This window comes from Carassius carassius, chromosome 4 (assembly GCF_963082965.1).
Source record: "Carassius carassius chromosome 4, fCarCar2.1, whole genome shotgun sequence".
In the NCBI taxonomy this organism is placed as follows: Eukaryota; Metazoa; Chordata; class Actinopteri; order Cypriniformes; family Cyprinidae; genus Carassius; species Carassius carassius.
Genome location: NC_081758.1, coordinates 10,027,886 through 10,042,563, shown reverse-complemented (window position 1 = coordinate 10,042,563; position 14,678 = coordinate 10,027,886). Strand labels below are relative to the sequence as shown.

The following is a 14,678-nucleotide window of genomic DNA, read 5'->3' as shown; positions in this document are numbered from 1 at the left end:
TCCCTATAGAAATATGCATTGATGTTCTGTTTTTCTGCAATATTTTGAATAATCGCGATTTGATTTGCTGCATCCAGTGGGTTCAACTGGATAGGTTAAAAAAATGCATTAAAATGCAATAATAAATAAATAAAAAATTCTGGCATTAAAATCCTTCCACACATCTTCCTCAAGTTGCTTCCCTATCATATTCATCAGTTCCCTCAGTAGCACATGCAAGATGGTGATCACATGCTGTTTCTCTGTAACCAGGCAGACTTTGGCCCATGCTACTCTGTTTAATGAGTTTCCGTGGTTACACTCACCAAGTGCGTTGGGCTGATTATAAACACAGATCTGTTGTGAACGATGGACGTTGGTCTAATTAGTGGTGTTTGCTAAGCACGTCTTTGACAGTCACCCAAAATAATCATGCAAAATGTTTTGAAAATATTTTGGGGAAACATTCTTAATATTATAGGCTAGTCTAAATGTAAATTCTGTCATCATTTATTCACCTTCATGTTGTTCCAAATCTGAATGAGTTTACTGTATTTTAAAGAATGTGGGTAACCGAACAGTCCCCACTGACTGACTTCATGTATACAGGGACAACATAAGGGTGAGTAAATGATGACAGCTAATTAAATTTTTGGTTGAGTCCTTTTAAGCAGTAACTAGCAGTTTTTCTGTTTGATAAGAGAATTGTGTTGTTTTGTGTCAGATATTGTTTTGTGCTCCCTATTATACCTGGACTTGTAATTTTTAGAGATTTTAACAAATAAATGCAATTTGACTTTCACATTAGGGCGTCTTTAAACTAAATTTGAATTTTCAGAAGTAATTAGCAGTGCAGCAAAAATAGCATTTAAAGGGATAGTTCACCCAAAAATGAAATTTGGTGAAAATGAAAAACAGATTTACTCAAGATTTACTCACCCCCAAGGCATCCTAGGCATGTCTGACATTTCTCTTTCAGATGAGACATTCTGAGTTATATATTCAACATTGTCCTGTCTGTTTCAATCTGTATAACTGCAGTGAATGGTGCCCCTGTTTCTGAAAAAAAAAAGTATCCATCCATCATAAAACTACTCCACACGGCTCCGGGATAAAGAACAGAGACGAAGAGGACAGATGTATAGAATTATATATTAAAACACTCGTAGTGGTTGTAATGTCATTGTAACAACTTTGTCATTGTAAGTACTTGTGGTAACAATATATATATATATATGTGTGTGTGTGTCAAAGAAACTATAACTAAATATAATGTTTGAGGAATATCAATTCAGTGTTTGGGTGAAGTGATGAGTTGAGAACTCAATTGCAGGAAGTTTGGGCTTTTTATTTGCAAAAATAAAAACAAAAAAAAAGACAACAAAAACTACCCTGTCGGGGGAAAATACTATCTGTAACTTGACTGGCTGGGCAGAAGAATCCTGACAGTAACAGGCAAGATACACAGTGGCAAATAGAAAACAAACTGGCACAGGACTGCAAACACAAGGAGAATAAATAGGAAACAAACAAGGCAGGTAACACGGGAGGACAGGTGTGGCAAATGAACCACTGATCACGTAACAAGGTGGGTGGGATTAGACATTAGACAGGAGAGCACATGGCACACAGAAACAAACAAAACAAAAGCCATGTGCTCACACAAAACAAGACATGAACACACAGCTAAGCGTGTTCAGACAGAACATAACAGGAAAGCACGCAGCTGATGTAAACACAAACTGCGTGTTAAACAGAACACAACGACACGAGAACCTGGCCAATGAAAACATAAACCAAGTGCTCACAAAACACACAAGACAAAAGCGCACAGCGAGTGAATGAACACACAACCCGTATGCCCACGTGAGAGACATGGAGCGCGAGTGTTCAAACCCCAGCACCAGACAGAAACTGACCTAGACATGAGCGGCAGAATCCAAGCACCACGCTCCAAACATGAAACAAAGCACACAGACAGTCAAGACCACACACTCACAAAAGGATAATACAGGAGTGTCAGATCTCTGTCACAAAACCAAGAATAAACTAGCCTGAGCTGACAGAACCCTGGCATACAGTGCTGCTTTGTAAGCATTGCAAAACAAAAACGGCCTAAGAAATATATTCAGAACAGCAAGGTCGATACTTTCATTTCGCTCATTATCAGCCAGGCCCAGATTAATTTACCAACCACAGCGGAGAATCCCATATGAATTTGAAAGCTATTAATATTATGACACCAATAATGGTGAAAGCAACACATTTTAATTAGTGCCTCTATATTGTACAGACACACGTGTCTGTGTACAGCTCAGATTAATAAGAGGCAACCCCCTGTGTCTACATGTCTGTTTGCAGTACCTGCATGAGAATGGTATAGTGCACAGAGACCTGAAACCTGAGAACCTGCTGTATGCCACCTCAGCGCCAGATGCTCCGCTCAAAATCGGTAAGGCTGGCTTTACATTCACCTGAAAGAGGAACTGCAGTTTAGCCAAACTTCTCTTACTGGCGATTTAACTTGTGAACATGATCCTGTTGTACAATAGAGGATCATTCATTTTCAGCTTTAAAGGAGGCAGAATCTCTGACATTATTGGTGCTTGTTCATAGTTTACGGATCTTAACAAACTCCTAAACTGAAATATTACTTCAAATATAAATGTAACTACAAAATGTGAAAATGTGACCTAATGTCATGAATATATATATATATATATATATATATATATATATATATATATATATATATAAATGTGTGTGTGTGTGTGTGTGTGTGTGTGAAAGTCTTTGTAAAAGCTTTTAATGTCACTTTTAATCAATTTAATGCAACCTAGCTGACTTAAAGTATTAATTTCTTTTTTTTATTCTCACTGTACCCAAACTTTTCAATGGTAATGTATGTAAATATGTATTTAGATTATATATTGTATCGTACAAATATTATAGTGTATACAAATATATAAATAAATAAATATATATACTGTAATATTAAATATTAAACAATATAAGAAGAAGAAACAATGAACAAAAGCAATAAAACAATGTTCAGTTTTAACCTTACCTACCTAAATTATTACTTAATTCTATTTTTAAATAATTTAATTTAAAATAATTCATTACACTAATAAAAATGAAATGTTCTTACATTACGGCAATAGGAATTGGGGACATGGTTAATTTTTCTTCTGCTGAAGAAGGGACTGGAGCTGTATCTGGGGACCAAAATATCATAGAGACTTGAGCAAGCACCTAGCACCTAGCAACCACCCAGAACACCCCATCAGCTGCTTATGTCTGAGTTTTGTTTTAGTTAGCACTTTCTTTAAAAATGTAAATATTGTTTTATTTTGTGATTTATCTTTACAGCTGATTTTGGTTTGTCGAAAATTGTAGACGATCAGGTAACAATGAAGACTGTGTGTGGGACTCCAGGCTATTGTGGTGAGTTCATTAAAGAGGAGTTGTTTTTTTTAACAAAGCACCATCTGTGGCTCCAGTTGCACAAAGAGAATTACAGAAAAGATGTAGTCTTTTTACAGCATCAGCGCAGCAGAGTGTCGACACTCCCTTTATTCTTTTCTTCTGATGTTCTGTCTTCGTTGTCTCTCAGCTCCTGAGATTTTGCGGGGATGTGCCTATGGCCCTGAGGTTGACATGTGGTCTGTTGGAGTTATCACGTACATTTTGTGAGTGACACAACATGCTTGTCTAAAGTAATTCTTTCACAAAAATGCTGTGCTTAGTCATTTGATATCTCTGTAACAATCCCAAAACGCTGGTTTTGTCTCAGATCAGCCTCACTGCTGAAATATTTGAAGCAAGTTTTTAACTTTTGTGTGTAAATCTGGGAATTGGATGTACAGTAGTTTCTTAAAAACTTAGAAAGATTGACGAAAAGCAAAATTAAACTTCTTTAAAAATCATGTCATCATGAAATGTTGTTTAAAACCCATTTCACCATTTGCAAGGGGCTAACTGACATTAAGGTGGTTATTCGCTGTGTTTTTGCACTTTCAAACAACAGATGATTATATTGGATGATAATAATCAGCATACTAGAATTATATCTGAAGGATTATGTGACACTGAAGACTGAAGTAATGCTACTGAAAATTCAGTATTCACAGTCACAGGAATAAATTACATTTTGCAATATATTAAAATGGAAAATGGCTCTTTTAAATTGCAGTAATACTGTATTTTACAATATTACTGTTTTTACTGTATTTTGATCAAATAAATGCACCCTTGGTAAGCATAAGAGACTTTTCAGAAACATTAAATATCTAAATGATCTTGAAAGCAAAGTTGCACTAATTAGAAACAGAAGCAGCAGTGATGCTGTAAAATCTTTTCCATTAAAGGAACACTCCACTTTTTTTGAAAATAGACTAATTTTCCAACTCCCCTAGAGCTAAACAGTTGAGTTTTACCATTTTCGAATACATTCAGCCAATCTCCAGGTCTGGCTGTAGCACTTTTAACTTAGCTTAGCATAGATCGTTGAATCTGATTAGACCGTTAGCATCTTGCTCAAAAATGACCAAAGAGTATCTATATTTTTCCTATATGGGTGCAGCGGGCGCAGTGATATTACGCAGTCCCTGAAAATAGTCCCCAGCTAGTTTGTGTAGTTGCAGCACTAGCAGAGTTGCTGGGTCTATTTTCAGGCGCCGCGTAATATCACTGCGTCTGCTGCACCCGTGGTACAGCAGCAAAGTTCCTTGATTATTACGCTGGAATGAAAGTATATATTTCCTAGCCATATCAGCCTAGAAAATGACAATTTTTCATTTTCCGTCATCTTAGTACACAATGTAACTACAGAAGAGTCCAGTTTTAAATAGGAAAAATATCGAAACTCTTCGGTCATTTTTGAGCGAGATGCTAACGGTCTAATCTGATTCAATGATCTATGCTAAGCTAAACTAAAAGTACTACCGCCAGACCCAGAGATCGGCTGAATGGATTCGAAAATGGTAAAATTTAACTGTTTAGCTCAAGGGGAGTTGGAAAATTAGTTTATTTTTTAGTGGAGTGTTCCTTTAAGGGCTCGAAGTCTTTAGATATAAACACTTGTAGTTTGCAATAACTCTAAAGTAATTTCTTATTCAATATGTGCAACATTAATCATTATACATAAGAATATTTGTATTTTGCTGCATGTATTATGTACAAATACTAATTATTATGTATATACTTTATATATTCAATATCTATAACATTAATAATATCATTATATGTAATATTATATTCTAATAAAATTAGGTGTTTTTCTTCATGTAATACATAAAAAGGCAAATTAATTCATGTTTAAATACAAACAGTAATTATTTTTATATATAAACCTATTACTTTGTAATTTGTACTGGCATCGAAATAATGAGTTCATTGTCACTTTGTAGAGGTGCTTTTAAAACTAGCATTGTTTTTGCTTCTGTTCTCTGTACAGGTTATGTGGTTTTGAGCCCTTTTTTGATGACAGAGGAGACCAGTATATGTTTAAACGCATCCTGAACTGTGAATATGAATTTGTCTCCCCCTGGTGGGACAATGTGTCTCTCAATGCCAAGGACCTTGTGAGTAAATCTACATACCATATACTTTATTTAAAATCCCTATTAACCCCCATAAAATCCATAAGTATACAAACATCACACACACACACATGCATATGGTTTACGGAGTCTCTTCATAGACATATAATGGTTTTTATACTGTACAAATTGTATTTTCTGTCACCTTACCTTACCCCCGCCCCGCCCCAACACACACACACAAAACTTTCTGCATTTTTAGATTTTCAGACACACAGAATTGTATATGTTCTTAAGCCATTTTGTCCTCAAAAACCATATGCCAGAACACACACAGAGGAAACTTTTTTTAATGTGTGTTAAGTCATTTGTTATCTGCTGTATATTATGTTTTATACTTTAAGTTCAAACATTCAGTTGTTATTGGATTATCTGCATTTGCCACTGTAAAATAAATGCACACCTGTGAGCGCACATCAGTTCAGTTCTATTTCAATACACCAGGTCGCTACATTGCTTGGCAACAGTAACTGCCTACAGTTGCTAATGAACTATATCACTTTTTATGGAGGAATTATTAGAATAGGAAATTAGAATATTGCTATATTATATATACGTATATATAATACAACATTTAGAATATTGTAATATTATGCTTTAATGTTCCATTTTAAGACTTTTGAGTTTCACAAAAAAACTTTCAGCAAACAGTTCTCAAAAGAAACCTTTTGTTTGTTTGTTTGTTTTATGCAGTGGAAAGGTTTCATGGATGATAAAGGTTCTTAATGGAACCACGGATGCATTTTAACAGCAACAACTAAGAATCCTAGTAGTTGACACACAATATGATGACAAAACCCACCCTGTGTTTAGTGCTGACCACTTGTTATCACCTAAAACACATCTTTACGGATACAGAAGAAAAAGGAGGAAACAGTACTTCTTTTTTTTTAAACTGATAAAAACATTTAGCCAATCAGAAACATCTCTGCCTGTCAGTGATTTTGCATGTTTTGCAGGAATGCTGATATTGGGTATCTACTGATATCTACATTTATATACTGTTACAGAAGTGTACTGAAAGTGTTACTCATCTTTCTTGGCTCCACAGGTGAAAAAGCTGATTGTCCAGGATCCAAAGAAACGGCTGACGACACAGCAGGCGCTGCAGCACCCCTGGGTGACTGGAAAGGCTGTTAACTTCACCCATATGGACACTGCTCAGAAGAAACTCCTGGAGTTCAATGCTCGTAGAAAACTCAAGGTTTGAGGATTTTGGCTAAATGGGACATTGTCATGAAGGTTTTGACCCTGTAAAGCCTGCTGTATTATATTTGATACACAAATTTCTAATGCCTCTAAATTATTAACATGATTGTCTGGGTCCCCCCTCTGGTCTAGTGCCCTGAAATCTTCACAGAATTGTATAAAGTAAATGTAAGAATTACTTTTACTGGTAATATTTCAAGATGAACTCTTACTGGACTGAAGCAACAGAAGGCTTTCTTGATTATCCATACATAATCATTTTTAGAAAAATCATGTTAAGATGTGAGTAGGCTTCTGTGGAACGTTTATTTATACATCTCTCAATCGTCATTGTATTGCATTGCATTATATGCCTTTGCCCCCACAATAAAAACTATAGAGCTTTAATCATGAAACTAAGCATTTAAATATAATCTTACTGAGACAAATTATTGGGAGATATAGTGACAACTGATATTTCCATGCATTTAATGCAAGTACGTAGTCTGCTATATTTTTATAAAGAATTTTATTTTATTTTTTTGCTTTTTGGTCATATAAATATCAGCAACTTGTGACGATCGTGTTCAGTGAAACACAGGGAGAGAGAGAGATCCAAAAGCAGGTACTTATTTAATATAGGGTAATCCAAATCGTTGTCAAACACAGCCAAGGTCAAAACCAAAAAGGCAGTCCAAAACAAATAAACAAAGGAAAGGGACAGGAAAGGGAACTCGGAAAACGAGGGGTCTCGGAGGGCAAGAAGACAATGAGGAATCTCAATGAGGACGAGAAGACTGGAAACACGAAAAGTAAGGACTCCATGCAGAACATGGAAAGACAGGTATTTATAGGGAGGCTAATGAGAAATTAAGTGACTGCACCTGGTGCAATTAGCAGGAGTGCAATTACTGTGATGACAGGACAAGACTAGTGGAATACTAGTGCCTATGGTGAAGTGCCTAAGGGGAAGTGAGCCCACTAGTGGACACCCAGAGAAACAGAGGCTAGACAGCGTGACATTACCCCCTCCTCTACAGAGCAGCTGCCAGATGCTCCACCCGAACCGAAGGGAAGACCAGAAACACAAAGAGACCAGGAGGGAGGTGGAGCGGCGGAGGACCAGGGGGAGCGACGGAGGGCCAGGTAAAATGGGGAAAACAAAGACAAGAGGACCAGGTAAAATGGGGAAACAAAGACAAGACGACCAGGTAAACCCAGGGAAACAGAGACAAGAGAAGTACAACACAAAACAAGGAGTCCAGGAGGGAGGTGGACCGGCGGAGGATCAAGGGGAGGGACGGAGGGCCAGGTTCAAGAGGGAAACGGAAAGAAAGACACAGACTAGAAACCCAGGAGGGAGGTGGACCGGTGGAGGATCAGGGGGAGGGACGGAGGGCCAGGTCCAAAGGTGGAAAACAGGCAGAGGAGAAAAAACAAACACAAAAACACAAGTCCAGGAAGGACATAGCGTGGCGCCCACCAGGGCAGAGCAGAAGACCACCACATCCGTGCGGTCAGAACAGCAGCCCCCCAGGGCGGAGCAGAAGACCACCACAACGTGAGGTTGGGACGGGAACCCCCCAGGGCGGAGCAGAAGACCACCATGTCCGTGTGGTCGAGGCCGGAGCCCCCCAGGGCGGAGCAGAAGACCACCACAACCGTGTGGTCGGGACGGGAACCCCCCAGGGCGGAGCAGAAGACCACCATGTCTGTGTGGTCGAAGCCGGAGCCCCCCAGGGCGGAGCAGAGGACCACCACAACTGTGTGGTCAGGACGGAAGACCTCCAGGGCGGAGCAGAAGACCACCACAACCGTGTGGTCGGGACGGAAGCCCCCTAAGGCGGAGCAGAAGACCACCACGTCCGTGTGGTCGAAACCGAAGCCCACCAGGGCGGCGCCGCAGACCACCACAGTGGGATCGGACTGGCAGAAGAGAAAGTCGGGTAGGACAAGTCTGAAACAAAGAACATGAACATGTTAAGGGTAGCTTCCTTGGTCACAACAGGAACAGTCGGGCGCTCAGAGAGTTCGACTGAGACGTGACGAGGCTCTGGAAGTTCCGCAGAGGCGAGGAGAGACTCTGGTAGTTCAGCAGAGACGTGGAATGGTTCTGGTAGTTCATCAGAGACGTGGAACGGTTCTGGTAGTTCATTAGAGACGTGGAGAGGATCTGGTAGTTCCACAGAGAAGTGACGAGACTCTGGTAATCCCATGGTGTTTATACTGGATTCCAGAAGATCGGTGCTGACTTGACTCTGCTCATGAAGATTATTGGTGACTTGCATTTGTTCATGAAGATCATTGGTGACTTGTATTTGTTCATGAAGATCAATGGTTATTTGCCTTTGTTCATGAAGATCAATGGTGACTTGCCTTTGTTCATGAAGATCACTGGTGACTTGCCTTTGTTCATGAAGATCACTGGTGACTTGAATTCTCCCATGAAGAACCCCGGTGACTTGAGTCTGTCCTTGAAGATCACCAGTGACCTGACTTGACTCTGGAAGGTCAATGGTAACTAGTCTAGACTCTGGAGGATCAACGGTGACTAGCCCTGACTCTGGAAGGTCAATGGTGACTAGTTCTGACTCTGGAAGGTCAACGGTGACGAACCCTGACTCTGGAGGGTCAATGGTAACTAGTCCTGACTCAGGAAGGTCAACGGTGACTAGCCCTGATTCTGGAAGGTCGATGGTGACTAACCCTGACTCTGGAAGGTCAAAGGTGACTAACCCTGACTCTGGAGGGTCCACGAGCACCTGACTCGACTCTGGAGGGTCCACGAGCACCTGACTCGACTCTGGAGGGTGAACCGGAACTTGACTCAACTCTGGAAAGTCAACCGGCACCTGACTCGACTCTGGAAGGTCAACAGGAACTAGCCCTGACTCTGGAAGGTCAATGGTGACTAACCCTGACTCTGGAAGGTCAAAGGTGACTAACCCTGACTCTGGAAGGTCAAAGGTGACTAACCCTAACTCTGGAGGGTCCACGAGCACCTGACTCGACTCTGGAGGTACTGCGAGCACCTGACTCGACTCTGGAGGGTCAACCGGAACCTGACTCGACTCTGGAAAGTCAACTGGCACCTGACTCGACTCTGGAAGGTCAAATGGAACCGGACTCGACTCTGGAGGGTCAACTGGAACCGGACTCAAATCTGGAGGGCCAACGGAAACCTGACTCAACTCTGGAGGGTCAACTTGAACATGACTCGACTCTGGAAGGTCAACCGGAACCTGACTCAACTCTGGAGGGTCAACGGAAACCTGACTCAACTCTGGAGGGTCAACGGGAACCATTCGTGCCGTGGCGTTGGATCGGCAGACGTACGCTTCCTTTCTCCTTTCCGTCCGCCATGGTGAGACGGCGTCTCCGATCCGTTCAACACGAGCCCAGGGTCGAAGGGGGGCCATGGTGGAGAGCGATGCCGAAGCTCCTCTCTACCACTAACTCCCTTGCGACCTCCCCTAATCCCACGGAAAACCACCAGGCGGGTTCCCTCAAAACCATTCCTCTCCCGCTCGGTGGCTGGGGAGGAAACATGAACAGACATACCACTGGATCTCAGGGATGGAGTCCTTCTGTGACGATCGTGTTCAGTGAAAGAGGGAGAGGGAGAGAGAGAGATCCAAAAGCAGGTACTTATTTAATATAGGGTAATCCAAATCGTTGTCAAACACAGCCAAGGTCAAAACCAAAAAAACAGTCCAAAACAAATAAAGGAAAGGAAACTCGGAAAACGAGGGGTCTCGGAGGGCGAGAAGACAATGAGGAATCTCGGAGGACGAGAAGACTGGAAACACGAAAGGTAAGGACTCCATACAGACAACATGGAAAGACAGGTATTTATAGGGAGGCTAATGACAATTAAGTGAATGCACCTGGTGCAATTAGCAGGAGTGCAATTACTGTGATGACAGGACAAGACTAGTGGAATACTAGTGCCTATGGTGAAGTGCCTAAGGGGAAGTGAGCCCACTAGTGGACACCCAGGGAAACAGAGACAAGACAGCGTGACACAACTGCACCAAATTGCATATTTTTCTCAGTTTGGCCCTGAATAAAATTGAGGTGTTTTTCTCCTCAAGTGTGACTTCTGTATTTTCCTATATCATACTATATGAGTCATAAAGACCTGATGTATCAAATATGATGCTCAACAAAAAACACATAATGGATTTTTTTTTTTTTTTTTTTTATAAATATATCTTTTTTTTTCTATATGTTTATACTTTTGCCTAAAGGTTCAATAAACTGTTCCTTTTAACTTTTATTTGATCTATCTTACTATTATTTCTTATATCAAGCTTTACTGGATTGAAAACTTTAAATATGTTCATAAATGAAACGTATTAAAACCTCAATGCTTTGCTCTGGGCAAAAAAAAAGTCCCATAGACTTATACCAGAATAAGAGACCAGAATATATAGAAATAGGAACTTTTGATTCAGGCCAGTAAGCAAGCAACCATCCAGAATACATTAGCAGACACATAGCAGCATAATTAAAACCTTTTTAAAAAATCCAACATTTTGTACAAGCAAGCACCACTCACACATCTTCAGAAAATGTAAAAATTTAGTTATTTTCTATTACGCTTGATTCTGCTACTTACAGACTTTTCCTCAAAGGCATGATTCAAAAATGAAAATTAGCTTAACGTTTATTCACCCTCAAGCCATCCAAGATGTAGATAAGTTTGTTTCTTCAGTGAAACGGATTTTGAAAAATTAAGCATTACATCACTTGCTCACCAGTGGATCCTCTGCAGTGAATGGGTGCCATCAGAATGAGAGTCCAAACAGCTGATAAAGATATTACAATAATCCACAAGTAAAAAAGACTCCAGTCCATCAGTTAACATCTTGTGAAGCAAAAAGCTGCTTGTTTGTACTAAACAAATTCATCATTAAGATGGTTTTAACTGCAAAGCATTGTTTCCAGCTAAAATACGAGTTCTTTATCCATAATATTGCCGCCTAAATCAGGTGAGAATTATGCACAGATCAAGCACACTTTGCAAGTGAAAACACTTCTAAACTAATATGTCATTGGATTTTGATGTGACTTTTTCATTTGAGGAAGTGTTAATTTGGTTTATAGAGACATACTTTCACCAGAAAAGATGTTTTAAAGTTACAACACATTAATAAAGGATTTTTCTCTCACAAACTTGCAGCTTTTTTTCTTTACAAGGCATTAATTGATGTACTATAGTCGTTTGGATTTATTGTGGTTTATTGTGATGTTTATATCAGCTGTTCTGACGGCACCCATTTACTACAGAAGTTCTATGGGTGAGCAAGTTACATAATGCTACATTTTTCAAAATCTGTTTCGACGAAGAAACATCTTGGATGGCCTGAGGGTGAGAAACTTTTCAGGAAATGTTATTTTTTGGCGAACCATTTATTTAACACCAATAAAAAAAAAAAAACATTATCAAATAATAATCAGCAAAATGCGCTTTAATATAAAAGTTATCCAATTTTAAAAACAATGCACACATCTAAGTTTATGTTTCCACAGGCAGCGGTCAAAGCGGTGGTAGCTTCATCTCGATTGGGCAGCGCAGGAAGCCACAGCAACCCGGACAGCAACAAAACTGACAGCAACCCCTCCTCTATCAAAGAGAAGACAGCAGAGGATGAGCCAGGCACTGCACAGCCTCAGATTCAGAATGAAGGCTCTTAGATCTCCTCAGAGCCTCACTGGAACTCAAACTTCTTACCTTCATGAAAGGAACCTTGCTTCTCGCGGTGGGGCTCATAAAGGACAGAAACCATGGGCTTTGTTTGCATGCGGACTTGTTTGTCTATAGAAACATCCCACATTGTGACTCAGCCAGTTGCCATCCCATGCCAACATCTGATTTTGTACAGTGAATGAACATCATTGGATGGTAATGAGAAGAACCAAATATCTTCAGATGATAATTTCATCTTTGGTACTTAATATTTATATTATCATGCTTTTTTTTTTTTTGATAATTGCCAAATTATTATAGGACATATGTTGCTTTTTAGCTTTGTGCTGCTTTTTTTTATTGAAATCATTTTATTTGTTCTTTTTTTTTTTTTTTTTTACATAATATTGGTCACTGGTAGAGAAAGATGTGGACATTGACCTAAACCTTTTCATAAGCTACAAATTGAAAATGCCTTATCATATACTGTGTTTTAATACTTCATGAGTCAAAATTAACATTTTAGATGTTAAACATTTAAAACTTAGACAACAAGCATAGTGTGCTTTGTTTAAATAAAAATATGGTGATTTCTTTCATCGAAACCTGTGTTGAGAACAGGATGTTATGCCTATCTAACACAAAAATGACAAAGAAAAGCACTCCCTCGTCCCAAACTGTTCTTCATTTGAAGTATAGACTTTTGACCATCTCATAGAAAGTCAGGATAATTTAGGAATCTCCCTTTAAAATAATTCAGTACTATCAGGTTTTTATCTAAATGACTTACTGGTAATCTAATTCATCTCAAAATTCAGTGCTTAACCAAGGAGTATGTGATTTAAACATACATAGAAGAAGATAGAAGAGTTTTTTGAACCTATTTAATATTCTTTAAAGCATGCTTGTTATGTATGGTATGAGGGAATGCTGTTTGATAATCTGATAATCACATGTAAGGAATGTAATGTGGATATACAGGGGTTCATGTTTTGCATGTAGGAATGCTTATCTTAACTGCTGCAATTGTCTTTTTAAATGCACTGTATTTTACACATAAAACTCGCTGTCTAATTAACAGTATGAGATTGGAGGCCATTTGACGGTCACTTTGTACATGACACTAATGTGTCAACTTTTGTTTATCTGCCTGTTTATATGTCTAAGGACTGAAAAATGTCAGTAAAATAGCACTGAATATTAATTGCAGAAATAAAGAATGCAAAAAAAGAAATCACAGTTTCTGGAGAACTGTAAGTTCTGAATGGGTGTGATTTATTAAGTAATTTTAATATTATAGCATATATATTTTTAATTATATGTAGCTGGTTGATATAATAGTCTATAGCCAGAGTTTTTAACCCATACTTTTGGAAAGGGTAGGTAAAAACTGTTCTAGTTTAAACAAAAAACTTATATTCCATATTCATACACACACCCACACACTGATTTCAAAGCAGATTTTATTATTACTCCAGTCTTCAGTGTCACATGGTCATTTAGAAATCATTCTAGTATTCTGATTTGCTGCTAAATAAATAAATAAATATTACTGTTATTTAAAACAGTTGAGTATTTTCTTTCAGGATTCTTTGATAAACAGAGAGATCAGCATTTATCTGAAATAAGCCTTTGTAACTTTTTTTTTTTTGGGCGGGGGGGGGGGGTGTATAAATTATAGAAATTAATACTTTTATTTAGCAAGGATGTTTTAAATTGATCAAAAGTGATTATAAAGACATTTACGATCTTACAAAAGATTTCTATTTCAGATAAATGCTGTTCTACTGAATTTTATTCATCAATAAGACATGGAAAATTCTACACAGTTTTCAAAAATAATAAAAAAATTTAATTATAAATTATAATGATTTCTGAAGGATCGTGTGACACTGAAGGCTGAAGTAATTGTGCTAAAAAACGGCTTTGAAATCATAACATTTTAAAACGTATTTAAATAGAAAGCAGTTCTTTTAAATAGTAAAAATAGTTCACAGTATTACTGCTTTTGCTGTACTTTGAATCAAATAAATGCAGGCTTGGTGAGCAGAAGAGAATTATTTCTGTTCAAAAACTTGTACTGGTAGTGTAATTTTGGGTCTACTGTATTTCTACGCTTTGAATAATAAAAAATATCCTTCAGCTACAGTAGATGGCGATGTCAACACTAGAAGAGCCCATATTCGTCGATCCGAGTTTACCACACGAGTTTACCG

The 14,678-nt window shown here is 38.6% G+C and overlaps 1 protein-coding gene across 1 annotated transcript in view; it reads left to right on the top strand.

Annotated features, from left to right (window-relative positions):
• LOC132133632 (calcium/calmodulin-dependent protein kinase type IV-like) overlaps positions 1-12,815 on the top strand; it is a 54,256-nt gene extending 41,441 nt beyond the window's left edge. The window contains exons 7-12 of the mRNA XM_059546519.1: positions 2,341-2,431; positions 3,352-3,426; positions 3,596-3,671; positions 5,438-5,564; positions 6,634-6,786; positions 12,306-12,815. Of these exons, the coding sequence (XP_059402502.1) occupies positions 2,341-2,431; positions 3,352-3,426; positions 3,596-3,671; positions 5,438-5,564; positions 6,634-6,786; positions 12,306-12,470 (687 nt within the window). The 3' untranslated portion in view covers positions 12,471-12,815. The remainder of the gene's footprint in view (positions 1-2,340; positions 2,432-3,351; positions 3,427-3,595; positions 3,672-5,437; positions 5,565-6,633; positions 6,787-12,305) is intronic.
• The last annotated feature ends 1,863 nt before the right edge of the window (positions 12,816-14,678 follow it).